The 20,035-nt window shown below is 34.9% G+C and overlaps 1 protein-coding gene and 1 long non-coding RNA gene across 25 annotated transcripts; both read left to right on the forward strand.

Annotated features, from left to right (window-relative positions):
* The first annotated feature begins 9,055 nt into the window (after positions 1-9,055).
* On the forward strand, positions 9,056-13,876 carry LOC112772033 (uncharacterized). Of its 23 annotated transcripts, none has more exons than XM_072224699.1 (9): positions 9,056-9,604; positions 10,709-10,828; positions 11,019-11,105; positions 11,203-11,345; positions 12,357-12,429; positions 12,557-12,630; positions 12,766-12,865; positions 13,302-13,333; positions 13,427-13,876. In XM_072224699.1, the coding sequence occupies exons 2-5, from the start codon at positions 10,721-10,723 to the stop codon at positions 12,412-12,414; spliced, it is 396 nt and encodes a 131-aa protein (XP_072080800.1). In that variant the 5' UTR covers positions 9,056-9,604; positions 10,709-10,720; the 3' UTR covers positions 12,415-12,429; positions 12,557-12,630; positions 12,766-12,865; positions 13,302-13,333; positions 13,427-13,876. The 23 variants fall into 23 exon arrangements, with proteins under 23 accessions (XP_072080800.1, XP_072080809.1, XP_072080814.1 ...); XM_072224708.1 differs by having other exon boundaries at positions 13,453-13,876; XM_072224713.1 differs by having other exon boundaries at positions 12,360-12,429.
* Positions 13,877-17,089: 3,213 nt separating this feature from the next.
* LOC112772690 (uncharacterized) lies at positions 17,090-19,706 on the forward strand. 2 transcript variants are annotated; one of them, XR_011876527.1, is made up of 4 exons: positions 17,090-18,503; positions 18,653-18,888; positions 18,986-19,158; positions 19,258-19,706. It is a non-coding gene; the product is annotated as an uncharacterized lncRNA (long non-coding RNA). The 2 variants fall into 2 exon arrangements; XR_003187599.3 differs by having other exon boundaries at positions 18,398-18,539.
* Positions 19,707-20,035: the final 329 nt, after the last annotated feature.

The raw sequence follows: 20,035 nt of genomic DNA on the forward strand, positions 1-20,035 counted from the left end.
AACTGGAAGAAGACGAAGAAAGTAAAGAACAACATGCCAACAGTAGGTAACGTTTCTCTTCTATGCTTTGTTCTTTTTCTTTACTTTGTTTAAATTCAATAAAATAGCATATGGTTACATTCTAAGTTTGGTGTTGCCTTGCAACAAATTGTTTTCAATCTTTTTGGATGATTACATCAAATCAAAAAAATGAAAGTGACACACCAAGATTCTAAGTTTGGTGTGCCACTTATTTTTCTATGCAAATCATTCAGCAACACCACTTGTTTGCATAATCATAATGTTCTTTGCATTGTTATCTTTCTTTTAGTGAGACAATTTTAGTTTTCTCTTTGTTTTTAGTCATCCCCTTGTTTTAAATGCTTTCTTTTACTTACTATGTTTGTTAATACACTACCAAGAGAGCTTTATTCATGATAGATTCTTGGCTTGGTGATTGTATTTAACATATAACAGTTTCTTTTGTTTAGTTCTATTTCAAATAAATTGACATGTAGTTGCATTCTAAGTTTGGTGTTGATATGCAACAAAATTTGCTTCCAATCTTTACTAGATACTTGTATTCATTCCAGGTGAAAGTGTCACACTAAGTTTGGTGTGCCACTTATCTTTTATGCAATGTATTATGCTCACCTTCTTATGTTTGCAATCACAATGTCTCTGTTCCTCTGTGCCTTCATATCTTTAATTTTGCTTGCTTAAAACACATGTGCTACTAACATTTCATTGTATAAGACATTCATGATCCATCTTAGCCCCATAGCCATTGTTCTAATTGTTGCTTGAGGATGAGCAAGCATTCTAAGTTTGGCAAGGGAAGGAGGAAGAATAGAGGAAAAAGGACAACAATAATGAAGATGAACTACAAGGTTGTAGAGTTCCTTTTCTCCTCATTTGTTTCAAGCACTATAAACTGCATGATTGTCTTTACCTTCTTTGTATGCATGTGTGTATGAAAAGGCATAGTTTGATTTCTAAATTGCAACATGGTGCTGTGCCATTATGATTACCAACTTGAGTTTTGTGAATTCAAAAGCAGTAAAGCATCATGATCATAAACAAACAAGGAATTAAAGAAGAGTTTAGCATGTGCATACAAGTATTGGAAAGCTAGTATGATTAATTGTTGCTCAATTGCATTGGATTTTATTTAATTGAAGTTTTTATCTAGAACATTTTGTGAAATCTTTTGAAAATCATGAAAACCTTGAAGAGGCAAATACAATTAAAGCAAGAAAAGAAAAAGGGAAAGAATGAGAAAGCTGAAGGCTCTGAGTACCAATGGCAATTTGTTTGTTAAGTACTTGTGGTGTTTATGTATCAAGCCAAATGCTTGAAAACAAAACACTTAGAAGTCAAGGTTAGGCTCAAAGTGCAAAAGCACTCCCTCAAAGCTCAAGGCTCTGAGCATCAATGATTAGAGAGTCAAGAAAAGAAAAGAAAAATGAGCTTAATGAAGTCCTCTAATCAAATGCTTGTGGTGCTTATGTATCAAGTGGTAATACTTGAAAACAAAGCATTTAGAAGTCGTAGCTTTGTTATCAACTCATGGGGCAAAGCACCCAAAAGGAGAAGCTAAATAAGAAAATCAAAAGCTTGTTTCAAGGAAGAAATATAAGAGAAAGATTTCATAAATTGAGCTAGATGGAAGCATCAATCATTTATATTTCTTTTGTGATTGTAGCATGCTTAGAAAACTAGCTTACCATGAACATTGAGTTGCTATTCTTCTTGCCTTGGATTGTCAATCTTTATTGCATGATTCTTTTCTTGCTTGGGGACAAGCAAGGTTTAAGTTTGGTGTTGTGATGACATGTCACCATGTCATGTTTTTCTATGCTTTTTCCTTTGTTTTCAATAGGTTTTATGCACTTTCTTGAGCCATAAGCAAGCCAATTGGGTAGATTTCCATGTTTCCTTTGATTCAATCAACCATGGATGAATTAATGCAATTTCATGAGATTTTGTGCTATAATTGTCATATATTATGAAAGAATAACAAACTCATGATTTTGAGCAAAGCTTTGATGTGTTTGGTTGATTGATGATAGGTGAAAAGAGTTTTGAAGAAGGTTGAAGGAAGAATGAATGGCTAGGAGCAAGAGAGAACAAAAAGCTTGAGCAAAAGTTTGACCTCAAACTTTAGCTCAAACTTTTGGAAGAAGTTGAATACACTCCAGAGGAAAAAAGCTTGAGCAAAAGTTTGCCTCAAACTTTAGCTCAAACTTTTGGGAGAAAAGCTTGAGCCAACATTTGCCTCAAACTTTTTCGCAAACGTTGGCATCACAAAATCAATACCCTGGAGGAAAAAGCTTGCGCCAACGTTTGAGGTCAAACTTTTGCTCAAACGTTGGCGCCACACCAACATACCCAGGGGAGAAAAAGCTTGCGCCAACGTTTGCCTCAAACTTTTTGGCAAACGTTGGCGCCACAACAGCCTGAAGGGGTATACTTCCAACAAGAATAACTTGAGCTACAGAGCTCCAAATGAGGTGATTCAAAAAGCAATGGAAAGTAGGAATCGAGAGATTTCCAAGCATATATGGCACTGCATGGTGGACACTAAAAGTGAGGGAGAAAACTGCCCCGCAATGAGCATAAATGAACATGGTGGCAACCTGCAGTGAGGCCAAATGAACTCTGCACCTTCGACGGAGTATAACTCAAGCTGTAGAGCTCCAAATGATGTGCTTTCAATGGCATTGGAAAGTAGACATTCAGGGCTTTCCAACAATATATAATAGTATGGGGTGGACAATACGTTTGAGCCTCCGGAACTGGCATTTTCGACCACGTTTGAGGCAAACTTTACCTCAAACGCTGCATACCAAAGCCAGCGACCCTGTCCTCTTCAAAGGAGCATAACTTGAGTTGTAGATCTCCAATTGAGGTGATTCCAATTGGGTTAGAAATCGGACATTCAGAGCTTTTCAACCATATATAATAGTCTATAGTGGGAATGAAATTTGCAACGTTGACAAGCAGACAAAGTAGCACCCCAAGAGGCACACAAGGTGATCCACGTTTGGCTTAAAGTTTGACCTCAAACTTTAGCTCAAACGTGGATAGCAGTAAAAGGGGGTGGCTGGTATAAAAAGCTTGAGAAAAAGTTTGCCTCAAACTTTTACTCAAGCTTTAATGGTTCATGGCCCGGTTCACAAGTGGGTTTCTTTCCAACTCCAAGAGCAATCAACAGAGGCTTTTGTCAACCCAATTCCATCAAGAGCAAGGGCACAATTGATACCACTCAAAGGCACAAGAGATAGTTAGAATAGAAATATCATTTTAGTTGTAATTTGTTTTGAATTTCATTTTCATTTTAAAAATGCCTATAAATAGGCATCTGTTTCATTTTATTAAGGGAGCTCGAGGAGAAAACAAGTTGGCTCCACTAGGGAGCATTGGCATTAGAGAGCTCTCTCTCTCTTTAGTTTTCTTTTCTTTGTTTTTGAGTCTTGGGTGGAGAATTGAAGGTGTTCTGTTTCATTCTCCCTCTGAGATTTCTCTCTGTTTACTTGTTGCATAATTTGAAGGAATTGTGATTTGGATCTAAATTGTCTTTACTGCTTTCTTCTCTATTTTCTTCTGCAATTATCCTCTGTTGGATCAAGGAAGGAATTGAGATCTAGACTTGTTCTCTAGTCTCATCCAACCCCTAAGATCTTCAATTTTTCTTTAGCTATTGCAATTGTGCATGCATTTCACTTTTTGTTTGGTTCCTCAATTCAGTTTACATTAAGCTTGCTGCAAATCTCATTTACATTTCCTGCACAATTTTAAATTCCTCTGCAATTGCTCTAAATTCTGATTCACTGCAATTTTGTTTCTCTATTTACATTGCTCTCAGTTTACTTTTCAGCAATTTAAGCTTTCTGCAAGAGGTCTAAGTCTTGATCTATTGCTTTCTTTAATTTCCAGCACCCACTCCCCTTTAATTTCATGCAATTTACATTTCTTGTCATTTAAGATTTTGTCAATTTACATTTCTTGCTCTTTAAGTTTCTGTCCAATTTACTTTCTGCAACTTTAAATTCATTGTCCTTTACTTTCTGTTGGTTACAATTTCACACAATTCACTTCAATGTTAGCTTGACTAAACTAATCACCCACTAAAGTTGCTTGATCCATCAATCCCTGTGGGATCGACCTCACTCACGTGAGTTTTACTACTTGATGCGACTCGGTATACTTGCCTGTTAGATTTGTGTGTTTGGAATTCGTTCGTTTTCCGAAAATACACATAAGTTCATTGTATAATGACTGAAGGGGAAATAAGAGCTTATGAGATCATAGCAAAAGGTATTCAAGAGACAGCAGAGAAGAGTGATCCAGATACTTGGCTATACTATCCTAGTACCATCCTACGCTTATGTAAGAAAGCTAAAGTGGTGTTTGAGGATCAGGACCTAAAATGGGTGTCGGTTGGCAAGCCAATCACCCCTCAAAGGATGGCATATGTGACAGCTGCTCAAAATTAGAGAAGGCCTCAAAGAAGGAAGAGGGTAGAACAATAAGAAGTGGAGCATCAAGAAAGAGAACAACAAGAAGAAGAACAAGCCCCAGCCACCTTAGATATGAGACAAATCCAAGAAGCCATTGATGGTCTATCAAGGCAATATTTGGAAAGTCAAGAATAACAAATGAACGTCCAACTCCAGCTAATAGATCAACAAAGGGAGTTGTATATGCAACTAATGGAGCAACAAAAAGAGCATTACTCCCAACTCTCTCAGTCCATCCACCAAGTAACCGAAAGGCAAGTCCATCAAGAGAAGCATATGCAAGAGCTCACCCAATGCCAATTTGCTCAAATGAAAGCACTCAATGAGTTCAATGTTCTCAATGAAGGAAGACAAATAAATAGAACTGATTATGACATGAATGCTCAAGCTAAGCTCAATTACTTGGTTGGGTAGATGCCTAATTTACACCCGACAATCCAAAAGTATGATGCAGTTTATGAGGAGCTAAGGGAAAAGGAAGAAGGAAGAGTAAAGCGCCATGAAAAGGCATTGAGAAAGAGGACGAAAAATGCTGGATTTTGGAAAAGGCTAAGGGAAAAACAAAGAGAGCAAGGAGATATAAGCAATCCACAGGAGGGAACCCAAGAAGAAGAGAAAAAGTAGAAGAAGAAGGAAAAGCAAGCTAAAGAATAAAAAGTGGTGGAGATCTTTTTATTAAATAAGGAAGTGCATGTATGAAACAGAACATGCCTCCACATTTAGTTCATTTTAATTAAAGTTATTTGGATTCTGTTTGTTTTCATGATATTTTTTATTGCAAGTTTAATGCCTTTATCACCTCACCTTGCTTGAATTGTATGCTTTGTTTCCTAAGTTTCAATAAAAGAAAATGTCATGAAGTAGAGAAGAGTAAAAGTCCAGTTTGGTAGAAGATTGAATAAAATCCCTAAGTTATGTGGTGGTACATGCTTGAGTACTTAGTAAGTTCACAAATAAAATGGAAGGGTAGAATGTTCCCTTAAGTATAGGCTTAGTGTGCATTTTATGAAACCTTGTGAATAAAAGATCCTTGCAAAAAGAACGAAAAAGAAAAAGAAGAATGAAGAAAAAAGAGAACAATGAATATGCTAGGCACTAATAGCTTGACCCTAAAGATATATGCCTGTGATGCTTTAGTACAAGGATATGCTTGGATGATTAGGTTCTAAGAAGTGCTTCATCACCTGATAACTTGGGATAACTAACCCGGGATTATCAAAGAAAAGTCCATTATCAAGAGTAACCTTGCTACAAAGCATTTAGCAACCCAAAGAGGTGCTGGGCATCAATGTCTCAATGTTAAATTGCAAGTCAAGTGCCTATGGTGTGTATGTGTTGAGGAGAGGTTTGAGTTAGTAAGTCCTGAGAAGTGCTTCAACACCTAACACCTTGAACCAACTGGGTCAGGAGTGGTGACTGAAAGCTTATTCAACTATTCTACCTTCCCAACACGGTTGTAAGCTTCTATAACACCATTTTAAGACTTTTAGGCCTATTTTTGAGTATTAAAACATGGGATATAACTTAAGGGTTCTAGTAGATGAATTTATGATAAATTAGAAAACGGAGGCCTAGGTTTCTGGTTTTTCAACTATTCTACCTTCCCAACACGGTTGTAAGCTTCTATAACACCATTTTAAGACTTTTAGGCCTAGTTTTGAGTATTAAAACATGGGATATAACTTAAGGGTTCTAGTAGATGATTTTATGATAAATTAGAAAATGGAGGCCTAGGTTTCTGGTGTACTGAGAATGGGTTAGGTGGAGATTATAGAAGAATTGGTATATGAGATGAAAACTGAGGAACTATGAGTTCGGAATGGAAATCATGAATTGAGAACGGTTGAGATGAGTCGAGGACTCGAAGAGAAATGATGATATTGATGAATATTGAGAATTGATAACCAAAAGTGATTTGAGATGAGGAATGGTAATGTCTGGTGATGATTTGATGATGAAGAAATGATTGGATTATATGAGAGTGTGCGGAGCCTATATCTCTGGCGTAGCAGATTGTTCTGCTGCATGACTATTTGTTATTGAGAGTGTGCGGAGCCTATATCTCCAGCGTGACAGATGTTTCTGCTACATGATTTGTTGGATGTTGAGAGTGTGCGGGGCCTATATCCCCGGCATAGCAGATTATGAGTTCGGAATGGAAATCATGAATTGAGGACGGTTGAGATGAGTCGAGGACTCGAAGAAAAATGATGATATTGATGAATATTGAGAATTGATAACCAAAAGTGATTTGAGATGAGGAATGGTAATGTCTGGTGATGATTTGATGATGAGAAAACGATTGGATTATATGAGAGTGTGCGGAGCCTATATCTCCGGCATAGCAGATTGTTCTGCTGCATGACTATTTGTTGTTGAGAGTGTGCGGAGCCTAAACCTCCGACGTGACAGATGTGTTCTGCCGTATGATTTGTTAGATGTTGAGAGTGTGCGGGGCCTATATCCCCGGTGTAGCAGATTGTTCTACTGCATGATTTGTTGTGGTTGGTTCCTTCTCTGCTGCAGGAAGTATGCGGGGCCTATATCCCAGCGTAGTAGACTTCCTATTACATGAATGTGCAGGGCACTATATCTCTGGCATAGCAGAAGCACTGCTGCATGAGTGTGCAGGGCACTATATCCATGGCATGGCAGAAAAGGCTACATCCGGGAGGATGTGTCGGGTTGGCATTTACGGACCGACAAGTGATATCACGAGCCAATAGGATAGACATTCATCATAGGCATCTCTTATGTGCTTGTTTGCTTTGATTAGTTGAGTTTGCCTAAATGTATAATATGCTTACTTGCTTCTTGAATTACCTGTTATATATTTGAATATTACCTGCGTTTTACTTGCTTGTATTATCTGTGTTTGTATGGACTTTGAGGAGGTTAGGTAGGCGGTGGCGATGTGATCGCACAGAGGGTAGGATGGCGAAGGCTGTGGGACAGCGGTGAATTGTTTAGTTAGTAATCCCTTAAGATAGATTTCCCTCTATATGCTATTAAGGTTTTAAGTCAGGATAAGATTTATGTATATATGCTTTATGGTTTTAATATGCTTTAAGATGAAATATTGTGATGGATATAGAGCTTAGGATTGCCTTCAGCGTCCCGAGGTCTTATATCCTACATCACTGGGCATTGTTACCATACTGAGAACCCCCAGTTCTCATACCATATTTCTGTTGTATTTTTTAGATGCAGGTCGCAACCCACCTCGGTGAGTTGCTTTGGATGGTGACAGAAGCGGAGGATCTTGGATTCTTTTGGAGTCTTTTTGGTTTATCTTATTTATACATCTCTCCTTTTGTATTTTGTCTTTGCCTAAAGGCTTGTATTATGAGAGAAAAACTTGTATAAGCTGTTTTTAAACTGTCAGGTTTCTGTATGTTTCTGTATACTTGTATATGGCTAGCCAGCTTAAACTCCGCGAGCCGTGGCTAGATCCTTATGATATCATACTACTATCTTTTGATATATTTTATCCGTACCTTGTGTTTTAAGCTAGTAGATTTGTTAGTACATTTTGCGCCTTTCAAATCCAAAATTTGAGCTATATCTTTCATCAGGCTTCTAGATTATACTATTCCTTCTATATATATTATGTACGAGCTTAGAACTATCGTAATCTCTAATTAATGTTTGCTTTACGTCGCGAGGTAAGGCTTAGACTAATTAGGGTGTTACAAACCCAACCTCCAAGGTCCAAATTCAAGTTCCCAACACCACCAATTTGCCTCAAAAACTCATAATTCAATCTAATACCATATAAATATCACTAAGTCAACATAGGGTTTGTTATAACAATAATTTTATAAGAGTTAGAGGCTTCTCACCTTATGATAAATCCCATTTCTAGAGTTTATCTTGTACTTAATTTAAGGGATTTTATGACCTTTTACCCACATTTATTCAATGAAATAGCATGGTTTCATGATTGTCTCCTAATTTGTACTTAAGTGTGAAAACATGCTTTTTAGGCCCTTAATTGCTAATTTTGATTCACCTTTAATTCCACTAGATGCCTTGATATGTTTGTTAGTGAATTCAGGATGGAAAGGCTAGGAATGGATCAAAGGGATGGAGAGGAAAAGCATGCAAGAGGAGAACTCATGAAGAAACAAGGATTTGGGATGCTAAGATCGACGCGCAAGCGCAGCAAACGCGCACGCGTGGAAATTGACGTCGCAAGGCGATGCGTACGTGTACATGATGCATACGCATGGATAGCAATTTGTCAAGTGACGCGTACGCGTGACCCACGCGCACGCGTCGGTGCTCGCATGTGATCCACTTAAACTGAATCCGCTGGGGGCTATTTTTGGGCTTCCCAGGCCTAGATCCAACTCATTTCTGATGCTATTTAACCCAAGGAATGAAGAGGGATCAACAATCTAATGACCAATCTAGTCATAGCTTTAGTTTAGTTTAGTTTGGGAGGGAAAGTTAGTTTCTAGGGAGAGAAGCTCTCTCTTCTCTCAAGAATTACACTACAAAAAAAAGAGTTTAAAATGGCATTTATATTACAGCAGTTTTAAAGAACCGCCGTAATATCCAGACATTATGGCATTTTTGGTTGTTGCCTTAATTAATTGTGTAGTTGATGGCGGTTCTAGTGATTATGGCAGTTTTGAACAGCCGTTATCACACATATATAAAACGAAAAAATGCAATCCCTAACTGAAACACTGTGCATATACACACGATGGCTCGCTCAATCTCCCTTCTATCTCTCCCTCGTCCTCCTGCTCAATCCATCGGTATCGCCACTTTCACCCTCCACCATTACTTCTTCTTCAACAGAATCGAAGATTCCAAGCCACACACACCTTGTTTTCCCATTGTGCGACGATTGCGAATTTTCTTTCAGATCTCAGATCTTCTCCGGTGACATCTCCTTCGGCGACATCTCTTCTCATGGTAATCTTCTCCGGTGTTGTCACCTCCAGCTTCCTCTCCTTTCCTTCCTAGCTCTGCACCTTCTCTGCCAAAATCCTCAGCGTCTTCTCCGATGACATCTCTCTATTGAAGATTTCTAAATCCAAGCCATCACAAACAGAACAAGCACAACTCTCCCCTACTTCCTCTGTTCTTCTGTAAGTACTATAGATCTCTCTCATCCTTTTTCTTGTCCCTTCTTTAATTTTTTATTTTATTTTTGCGGTATAACAATATAATTAATTACTATTTGTCTTGTGTTGCTAGTTCAATTTGATTAATAATTAAGGTTTAGGCATGACATCTTAGTTGTATGAATGTTAGGGTTTTGAGAGACAGAAATTGTAGCTTATTGTGTTTTGAGCACCATGTGTTTGTTTTTATGTGTGTGTGATGGTTAATGTATCTAAATTGGTACTTTTGTATATCAGCTTCTAGTGTGCTTCTAAATTGGTGGTTTAATCTCTCCTTGATGATTTTTTTTTTTTTTTGAAACTTATTACATAAGAGTATGTGATTCAGTTTCTGGCTGCATTGAGATAGATCATTTGGTGACTTCATTCCGAGATACTTTGTGTTTAATTTGATAGGACAGTCAATTTGTATCATATAAACGTGCTTAACGATTAGAATATGGGACTCAGTAGTGATTAGCTAAGCATGGATGTTGACTAGCTAATTTAATGCATATTCTTTGTCTCCACGGGAATTACCATGTTTTGATTGCATTGCTGAGTCTTCAATCAACTAAGAAAGGATACACTGACATATAATAGTGTAAAAGCAAAGGCATTAAGGTGGCTGTTGCATCTAGTGCTAATTGCATAAAGGTTGATGCTAATCTAGCTGCTGCTGGTTTGCCATTGTCAATGTAAGTCAAAATTCTAAACAACTTGACAAATACATTTGGAGATATTACCCTTTACCAGTTATTAATAATCAAAAGTATGGAATAGTTTTATCACATAAGCATCAACAAATAAGATTATAACTATTATAAAAATTATATATACCAAATAAATACCAATGCATGGGAATTTTGTGCTTCAAAACCAAAACCTTGTTATCATAAATTGAGAATGCTATTTTGTATTGGTAATATATAATAAAATAGATAAGAAATTTCCCTGTTAGGGATCTTTAATGGCTGTAGTAAAAGGCTTGTACGTTTTTTCTTTTATTTTTGCAATGTATTGCTTCCTTCATCTATCTTTGATATGGTAGTGAGCCTCAACAATTTCTTTGCATTATCATTTGATAAGATCCTCTTGCAAATGGATGCGAAAACTCTTGGAAGTGAAGACTACTCACATCAAAAAGAAGAAAAGCACGCGGATTTAATTAAAAGTTTGAAATCTAGCATGGACAACTTGAATAAGGAGGTAACATTTTAGGCACTATTATTTGTAACTACTATTTTTTCATTCATCTATACTTCTAAATATAGTAAATTTATTTTCTAGTATCATGCAAAAAGTAACATGGATAGTATTTGCATTTTTCTTATATTCGAGTTATGACTTTTATTGTTGTGTCTGGTGTAAATGTGATCTAAATTGTGTCTTATTGCAGTTGGAAAAGATGAAAAAAGAGAATTCAACTCCTTCAGAAGATGGTTATAGCATTGAACTTACTTTTCCCAATCTGCAAAGAGAATTGGTACAGCTACATGAAGTAAATAACTCATTTGCATTGATTGTCGTAAAATATGTCTTTTTCTTTGTTTAGATTCTTATGAATTTTATCCTTTGCTCAGGCTAATCAAGAATGGGAAAATATATTCCCTGTGTTCAAGGAAATATCTGTCATTGGCAATGCATTAGAAAGGGTTCTTGCTTTGGAGATTGAGCTTGCTGAAGCATTGCAGGCCAAGAAAAAATCAAGCATGCAATTTCAGAGGTACACCTTTCTTTTGGAGCAGTAATTAGATTTTGGTACATATAGATGCTAATTTTGGAAGCACTTCACCTTAAATTTACCATTTTCTTTGTTCTTGATTAAAATTTGATGACTAGTTAGAATCTAAATTCTGATATGCATCATCTTTTTTACTCTTTGAAATGAAGTAATGATCTTTTTCTTGTTTTAGCTATCAATTGCATTTTAAAACAAGTACTTTGTTGATTGAACAATCTCTAAAAGATGTTAACACAGTTGTTTTGCACAATTAATTAATGTAAAAGAGTTTTATACTAACATCCAATTAAGAGTCACTTTTATCTACATGGCAGTTCCTAATTTAATGGTGCAAACGAGTTTTATATTGACATCGCATAGAATTAAATGCTACTTGTTTCTCATAATTGAATTTTCGGCATGCATGAACATGTAGTGGAACACTGTATTGAGACCAATTCAATCACATTGTTTCAAGACAATTTTCCTCCCCACATTTCAGTTCTTTGTTGAAACAACACAGTGACCAATAGGATTCAATTCATTTCATTTCATTTCATTAAATTAATGCAATCAAATTCAATCCTCTTGTTTACAAATTCCAATAGGATTGTACAGTATAAAAACAAGCATTCATAATTTATTATAAATGGAAATAAACATACATAATTTACAAGCAGAGCAAGGCACACCATTATTATTATTACAAAGAGTGTATATATATAATGAAGGCTATGTTTGAAAAAAAATTGTGTATCAGATTTCTCTCAATTTTTATTTATATATATAATAGAGGTAGATTTTATATAAAAATAAAATAAACAAAAACTTACTTTTGTATTTTTTTGGGGTTAAAAAAACCCTACTTTTGCATGACTCGAAAATTTAATACCCTTATGATTTTGGGCCAGTTTTATTAAAATTGGAACCCAAATTGCAAAGTAGGTGGAAGTAAAATAAGCCCAAATTGTAGAAATGAAATAAAACTAACTTGGGTTGCTAATGCTGATCTAGCAGGATTGTTGTTATTTTGAAGCTCATCCAACAGAGTCAACGTCTGGTGCCTGATTAAATTCAGCTGAGCCAAGTAAGCTCTCTGCAACAGAGTTTTAATTAAGCTCTCTGCTGTTTCTGGAGATGCTTCAACAATGCATACTATGCAAGAGTTGGAGGAGTAAGCACATTTGAATTTAATTCCCTCTGGTTTGTTGCAGGGAACAGCATCGGTGGTCCTCGCCGGACTTATTGCGGCCCTGAAATTGGTTGGAGGAAACTTAGCTAATCACAGGTTCCTCTTCCTTGGTCATCCTATGTAGAATCATTGCACAGAATTAGAAAATCTTAAAACCATGTTTATTTATCTCATTTTCGATGCTATATATGAACTGTAATTTGTAGTTTCTTTTTTTGCTTTTTTTTGTAGTTTCTTTTTTGGCTTTTTTGAATCTATCCGGAGAATCTAAAGGCCTGAGCAGAATATTATGAATTTTTACAGCAACAGGATAGCTTATCTTTTGGAGAAGGTAATTAAATTTTTTGCCTTGCCTCTTCTTTAAGCAAACAAAACAAAATAGGTACTGCCTTGCCGATTCTCACATTGTTATTTATTATTTATTGCTACTTCCACTTTGCACATTGGTATATGACAACACCAACCTAGGGTCTATTATTACACTTGAAGGAAATAGATATCACAACTTCTTGTTTTATGAATTTTTCTTTATGGTAATAATAGTTCACTTGGTTAGAGATTTTTCTCGGTTTTTCTATAATAATATAAAATTCAGGATAAAACATAAATCTAAGCAGTTTTCTAAGTTGTATATAGATCTTTGCTGCTAATTTGTTTTTCTGCTTAAGTTTGTTTTCCTTAAAGTTCCCCCAAATAGTGCATTATACTTCTCCATAATTTATATCTTAATTAAAATCCTGCTGATTTAGCTTTTATCTTTTATACAGGATTGGGGGCAACCTGGCTTTGAATTGCATTTGTAATCTAGCTTTTATCTTTTATCTTTTATTTGACTAGTTATATATTGTTTCTAATGACATCTTTTCATTGTTATAATTTCAATTTATAATAGAAGGCTTGATAGAAATTCCTTGATAGGAGAGGTTCCTACAAATCTTTATAAAAGATGAGTTTGGATAATGAAGTTGGAGTGTTGGAGCAAGAAACAAAGATGTTGGAGCAAGTTCTCGGGATGAAACTCACACAAGAGACCAAGAAACTAATGCAGGCTTGTTTTAAAGTTAATTACAAAAGGAGAAACCTTTTGGCTTCCAAATCTTATTCATGATCACTTAGTTAAGCTACTTGTCTTGTATATTCATATTCTAAGTAGTAAAACAACACTTATTTCATGGTTTAAATACATTATTAGATATTAACATAGTTTAGGGAACTGTATGGTAGATTTGACTGATTAGTGTTTATTGCAATGCTTGTATTTTGGTAAGTTTAGTAAGAAAAGGTTTTGTATAGGAGTTATTACTTTTGATTTTCAATAATAAAAAATTATATATTGTATTAATATTTTGTTTATGAGTTATATAATATTTCATTTATGGATTATGATTTTTTGCTATTGTAAAATTTTAATCACAAAATTATTTATTTAACGCGATAAAAATGACGGTAAAAATTATTTTTTTAAACGATAAAAAAGTCACTGTCAGGGTAAAACGGCGGTTCGAAAATGTCATTTTAACTAACCAAAATGCTACCGTCAGGGTAAAAATTGTGGTTCAAAAATGCCATTTTAACCAACCAAAATGTCACTCTGTCAAGGTAATAATGGCGGTTCAAACCGCCGTTTTAACCTATCCAAAAACTGCCATTTTAACCCTGAAAATAACGGCGATTTGAACCGCCGTTTTAACCAACCAAAACGCCACTCTGTCAGGGTAATAATGGCAGTTCAAACTGCCGTTTTAACCTATCCAAAAACTGCCATTTTAACTCTAGAAATAACAGCGGTTTGAACTGCCGTTTTAACCTATTCAAAAACCACCATTTTAACCCAGGAAATTGTGGCGGTTTTCAAAAAACTGCCGTAATAACCAGAATGGCACCCAGAATTACGTCGCTTTACGAAACCGCCATTATTGGTAATAATGGTGGTTTAAACCGCCGTAAATACCAAAAAAATTGCCCTTTTTACCAGAATTTTTTGTAGTGTTAGGATTAGGTTAGAGGTAGATTAGGATTTCTTAGATCTAGGTTAATTTCATGCTTTGATTTACTTTTTTTTTTGTAATTCTTGTTCTTCTATATCCCCTTTCTTTAGTTTAGCATTTAATTCTTGTAGTTCTATACTTTTATGTTGATGTACTCTTGATTCTCTTATTTCTCTTTTAATACAATTTATGATTCATGTTCCTTTATTATTGAATAGCTTTCTTGTTGTTTAATTCCTTGCAATTAGTAGTTGTAGGTTTATAATTCTTGCAATTTGATTTTACTTTCCTTTTATGCATCCCAAGTGTTTGACAAAATGCTTGGTTGGATTATAGAGTTAGATTTTGTTCCTCTTGGCCTAGGTAGAGTAATTGGTGACTCTTGAGTTATCAAATCCTTTGTTGATTGATAATTAGAAGTTGCTAATTAACTTGAATGCCACTAAAGCTAATCTTTCATCATGATTCGGCTAGGACTTGTGGAATCAAGTTAATTTTTTCACTTGACTTTCCTTCATAGTTAGAGGTTAACTAAGTGGGAGAAAGGGACAATTGTTGTCACAATTGATAAGGATAACTAGGATTGGACTTCTAGTTCTCATATCTTGCCAAGAGCTTTGTTAGTATTAGTTTATTTCCTTTGCCATTTGCATTTCTTGTCTCTAATTCAAAAACCCCAAAACATACTTCATAGCCAATAACAAGAAGACTTTATTGCAATTCCTAGGGAGAACGACCCGAGGTTTGAATACTTTGGTTATTATTTTTAGGAGTTTGTTACTTGTGACAACCAAATTTTTGTATGAAAGGATTATTGTTGGTTTAGAAACTATACTTGCAACGAGATTTCATTTGTGAAATTCTATACCATCAAAAACCCATTCATCACCTTACCCACAAATGATTGGGGCAAAGTCCAATGATTTTCCAAAGTTAATTCACACCTAACATTATCAAAAACACAAATTTCCTCAACATATATACCCAAAATCATGAAACTGAAAGAGGAAGAACTGGGTACAAAATCTCAAATTTCTTACCAAAATTGTTTAGTAGGTTTTGTAGAAAATTCCGAGACAAACGCATAACCACTGACAGCTCGTCAATCTGAGCTCCAGATTAAAAGTTATAGGCGATTGAATGTTGGAGGTAAGGGTTAGGGTTCTATGAGCTCTGCATCTCTTCAATTAGCGTGAATGGAGAAACAAGGAAGGAAAGAAGGCCGAGTTGACTATATACATGATAAGCTTTGGATCTAATGTGGGCCTGATCCAACTGGTTCGGCCCATTAGACCATTTTTGGGCAAAAAAATTTAAAATTAATATTAAAATCTATATTTTAATTATTTTTACTTCGTTAAACTGTAAAATTTAATTTCTTAATTTCTTTTAATAATAATTAATTTTTGGTTAGTTATTTACTAATTACTTAAAATTTACAGGAGACAATATTCTCTTGCGTCCAATGTTTTTCTATTTTAATTTTTTTCTTATGTATTTATGCTATAAAGAATATAAATATATATCTTCCACTTAGTGAAACTACTTAAAGAATTATTGTCATCTATTATGACTTCAATATCTTTGAGATAACATTGATTAATTAAAACACACGGATAAAATTTGGGTACGGTATAAAGTACGGATTTATCATTACGTATACAACCTTTAACTTAAAAATTAAAATTAGAGTAATTTAAATTAACTTACGTATACAATTATTAATCAATTACCAGTAATTATGTTTATTCGGCTTAAAAAAATTAATTGTTTAAAATTGGTAATTTTAAACAAAAAAAATCAATGTATTAGTATTATTTTAAAATGAAATAATTATGAATAAAATCATTCTTATTATTTTAACGTTTTAAAATATATATAAATGTGCTGGTCTTTTTTTAAATCACTATTATCCTAATTTTTTTAGGATAACCTCAGCAGTCAAATATATTCCATAAATATATCAACAAAGGAAATAAATATATATCTTGTAATTATGATCTTTATCTATATAATTGCACTCTAATGTTATTAATTTAAAGACTATTTAATATTATATATTTAATTTTGTTCCGTTGATTTGTTATTATAAATATTATAACTATTATTATCAATATTATTATTATTATTATCAGTTTGTTCTGGTGATTCTTATTATTATTATTTGTATTCTATTATATATTCTGTTGGTTTGATTTATTGTTATTGTTATTATTATTGTTATTATTATTTAAATTTTTGGAGGCTAACACTACTATCTAGTGAAGATCGGTGATTATAATTTGTTATTTTTCAAAACGCAAAACCACCGCCACTTCCCTAATCCTTTTTTTATCACTGTTCACCCCATTTGACACTCAGCCTCACCAACGGTTGCTGTCGGCCCTCGTCTTCACCTTGATGTTGCTAAACGTCGTGCTCGGAGCGGTTGCATCGCAGTCTCTGTCATTGTCCTCAAGCCAGTCTCAGCCCTCATCATCATTGGCCCTGAAATTGATGTCTCTGTCTTCGCGTCAAGCCTCTGTCTTTGCGCCCCTTCACTTTCTGTCCAAGGTCCCGCCCTTCCTCTCTTCTTGTCACTTCCTGTCCTCGCTTGCTATCGATAAGCACTTCTGGTTCAATTTGTGTGGTTGCTAATTTTTGTTGAGTTAATTTGTTGATGGAGTTTTGAGTTGGGGGTTTATGATTTTTTTTATATGTTGTTTTTAAGTGCATTAATTTTGTATTCTGAACAAGGATTTGTTAAGTGCGTTAATTTTGTTGATGATTATGGAAAAAATGCTTATCCTAGAATTTTGTTGCTGATGTGATGATTATGGTTCCTGATTAATTGATTTAGTGAAAAAGTTATACTCAGCAAGACTGTTAATCTAGCTTCAATACTCTATTGTTTCCCTCCCATAATTTATTATTCCTTTAATTGTTGTTGCTGCTGTTACCCTTCATTGTTAATGTTAATTGTATATTCTTATTATTGCTGCTGGAAATTGTTGTTCATCTGAAGTTGTTAACTGTTAATTGTTATTGTTGTTCCTATTGTTAATTGTTATTCTTGGTGGTGTTTTGTGGTGTTCGTCTCTTGAGTCTTCACTTCTTACTATTACTGGTCTTTTTTCTTCTAATGTTTGCTGGCTACTGCTACTATGATCTATTTTTTTTAATTCTGCTTAAATTAAAATGTTTATGTAATCAAAACAAAAATATATTTTCATATATAAATATTCAAAAATTAAGAACTATGTAAAGCCAATCTAATTGTTAATTGTTGCTTTAAATTTGAGTTTGTTGCCTCTTAATTGTCCTTGTTGCTGCCACTGTTAATTGTTATTCTTGATGATGTGATGGGCTTCATAATAAATAGCTGCTGTTTTTGTGGCAACTTTCACGGGTGGAATAAATCTTTTCATGGTTTTTGAAACCTTCGAATATAGTGCAAAGGATACGCTGAACAAGTCTGCTTGCATTATTATCTTGAAGGCTGCTGCTATTTTTTTCTTTTAACATGTGCTTGATTCAATGATTTATTCTTATTTTATTTTTTGGTTTTGATTTACTGTTGTGCTGATATTGAATGCTGTAATTTTCCTGTTGCATTTTTTTAATTTGATAATAGTATAAGTATTAACCTTGGTGGTACCTAGTATATTAAGATGCCCAGTATAGGTCGTTACACAAAGACATCAAAGTTAGACACAACATGTCAACAACCTCAAGTAGGAGCTACTGCAGCTTCGTCCTCCCATCAAGTGGACTATCCAATTCCCCCATCCAGTGATGGTGTTGCATCCGCAGGTACATCTTTACGCCCATTTTGTCTACCGCGCAATGAACCACAGCCTGCTCCACAGACCTGCACAAATGGTGATAAAAACTGGGAGCTAGGCAACGAAAACATAGACCTTGAGGTAAATGAGGTAGATTCCTTTGAGCAACACGTTGACAACCTATTTGCTGAATCCAAGGCTCAGAAGTGCAAGGGACGTAAGACCACTGAATTTTGAGACATTAAAATAATTGGTATTCAAATCTTGAATCTTTTATAGTCAAAATGATGTATGCTCTATTTTTTCTATAATTTCATCTCATCTTAGCCACAATGGTTACTCACACAGAGTTACTATTTTTTACAGAATACGATGACACAATCAAGTAAACTTGTTTAAGGGTAAAGGAAGCTTTGAATCCACATAACGGTAGAAAGACCGTACTCAAATTCAACGAAAAACTGCAACCAACTGGAGATGAAACTGGTATCTTGAGTGGCGTTCTTGGATTGCTAGGTGCTGACTACAATAAATTTCCAGTCTGCAAGAAAGACTAGAGAAAGATTAACTCCATGGACAAGATCTATAACGAATGTGTAAAGGTAAAAACTTACAGTGTTATTGAATTAAAGAAAATTAATTTGATAATTACTAACAATTTAAATTTACCGTTGCAAAAAATGTTCCATTTTGATAAAGATAGTAGAGAAATTATCAAGCGTACAATTATAAAAAGTATGGGGAGGTCTTGGAAGAAAACGAGGTGCAGATTGTACCATGACTATTACGACTCTGAAAAGGTGATTGAACAAAATATTAGTGCAGATAATTGGGGATGGTTCCTTGATTATCACAAAAGTGAACACACAAAGGTAATATATTTTTAATTCGTAATAGAATAAGTCTATGTATGTTGTATTGAGTTGGTCAAAAATAGTTTCTAGTAACTCTTACTTTTGATGGCATGATAGGAGAAGTGTAGGTAAAATGTTGTGAGTCAACCGAAGCAACTATACACTCATACTAGCAATTCAAAAAGCTTGGCAAGGCTTGGAGAAGAAGAGGTTATTACATTTGATATCACTTTTTGAACCATCTCTTCATCTACATATTCATTTTTTAAGCTATATTGTTATAATCGGAACTACAAGGGAGAAAAGTTGGTAGAAGAGAGTTATCGACCTTAGTGCACAAACAACGTGATAGCTCCTATATCCATGAAGAAGCTCGGACCATTGGTGTAAGTAATACATTGAGAATTGTTAAGTTGTTTCCCTTAGGTTTTATTTGTAAAATTGTGGTGAAAGTCTATGTAGTTGTGCTCTAGCTCGTAAATGCTTATTTTTGCTTATCTTTGTGTGTATGAAAGAATTGTGGAGATTGAGAAACATGATGAATCCTCTAGACTGTTGTCTTAGAATTATTCGCTTACTCAAGCTCTTGAAAAAGAGCACCCAGGTAAAGTCCTTGGCGTGGGTTTCGAACCGACTTCTAGTCAACTCTTCGTTACTGCTTCTCATTAACCGAGCGATGGAGCTCAAAGAGAGAAGACCCAAAGGGTGCTGCTTGAACTACAAGCAGAGCCGGCGGCCAAGAAATAAAGAGAAAGACAGTGGAGGATGAGGTAGTAGTCGAGAAGATAAAGATGTAGGCAATAGAGAGTGCTCTGAGTTGTTTAATTCAAAGATAAGGTAGAAAGCTGCCACCAGACATCGCTGCATACATGGATGAATTCTTTGGAGAGATAGA

This window comes from Arachis hypogaea, chromosome 18 (assembly GCF_003086295.3).
Source record: "Arachis hypogaea cultivar Tifrunner chromosome 18, arahy.Tifrunner.gnm2.J5K5, whole genome shotgun sequence".
NCBI lineage: Eukaryota > Viridiplantae > Streptophyta > Magnoliopsida > Fabales > Fabaceae > Arachis > Arachis hypogaea.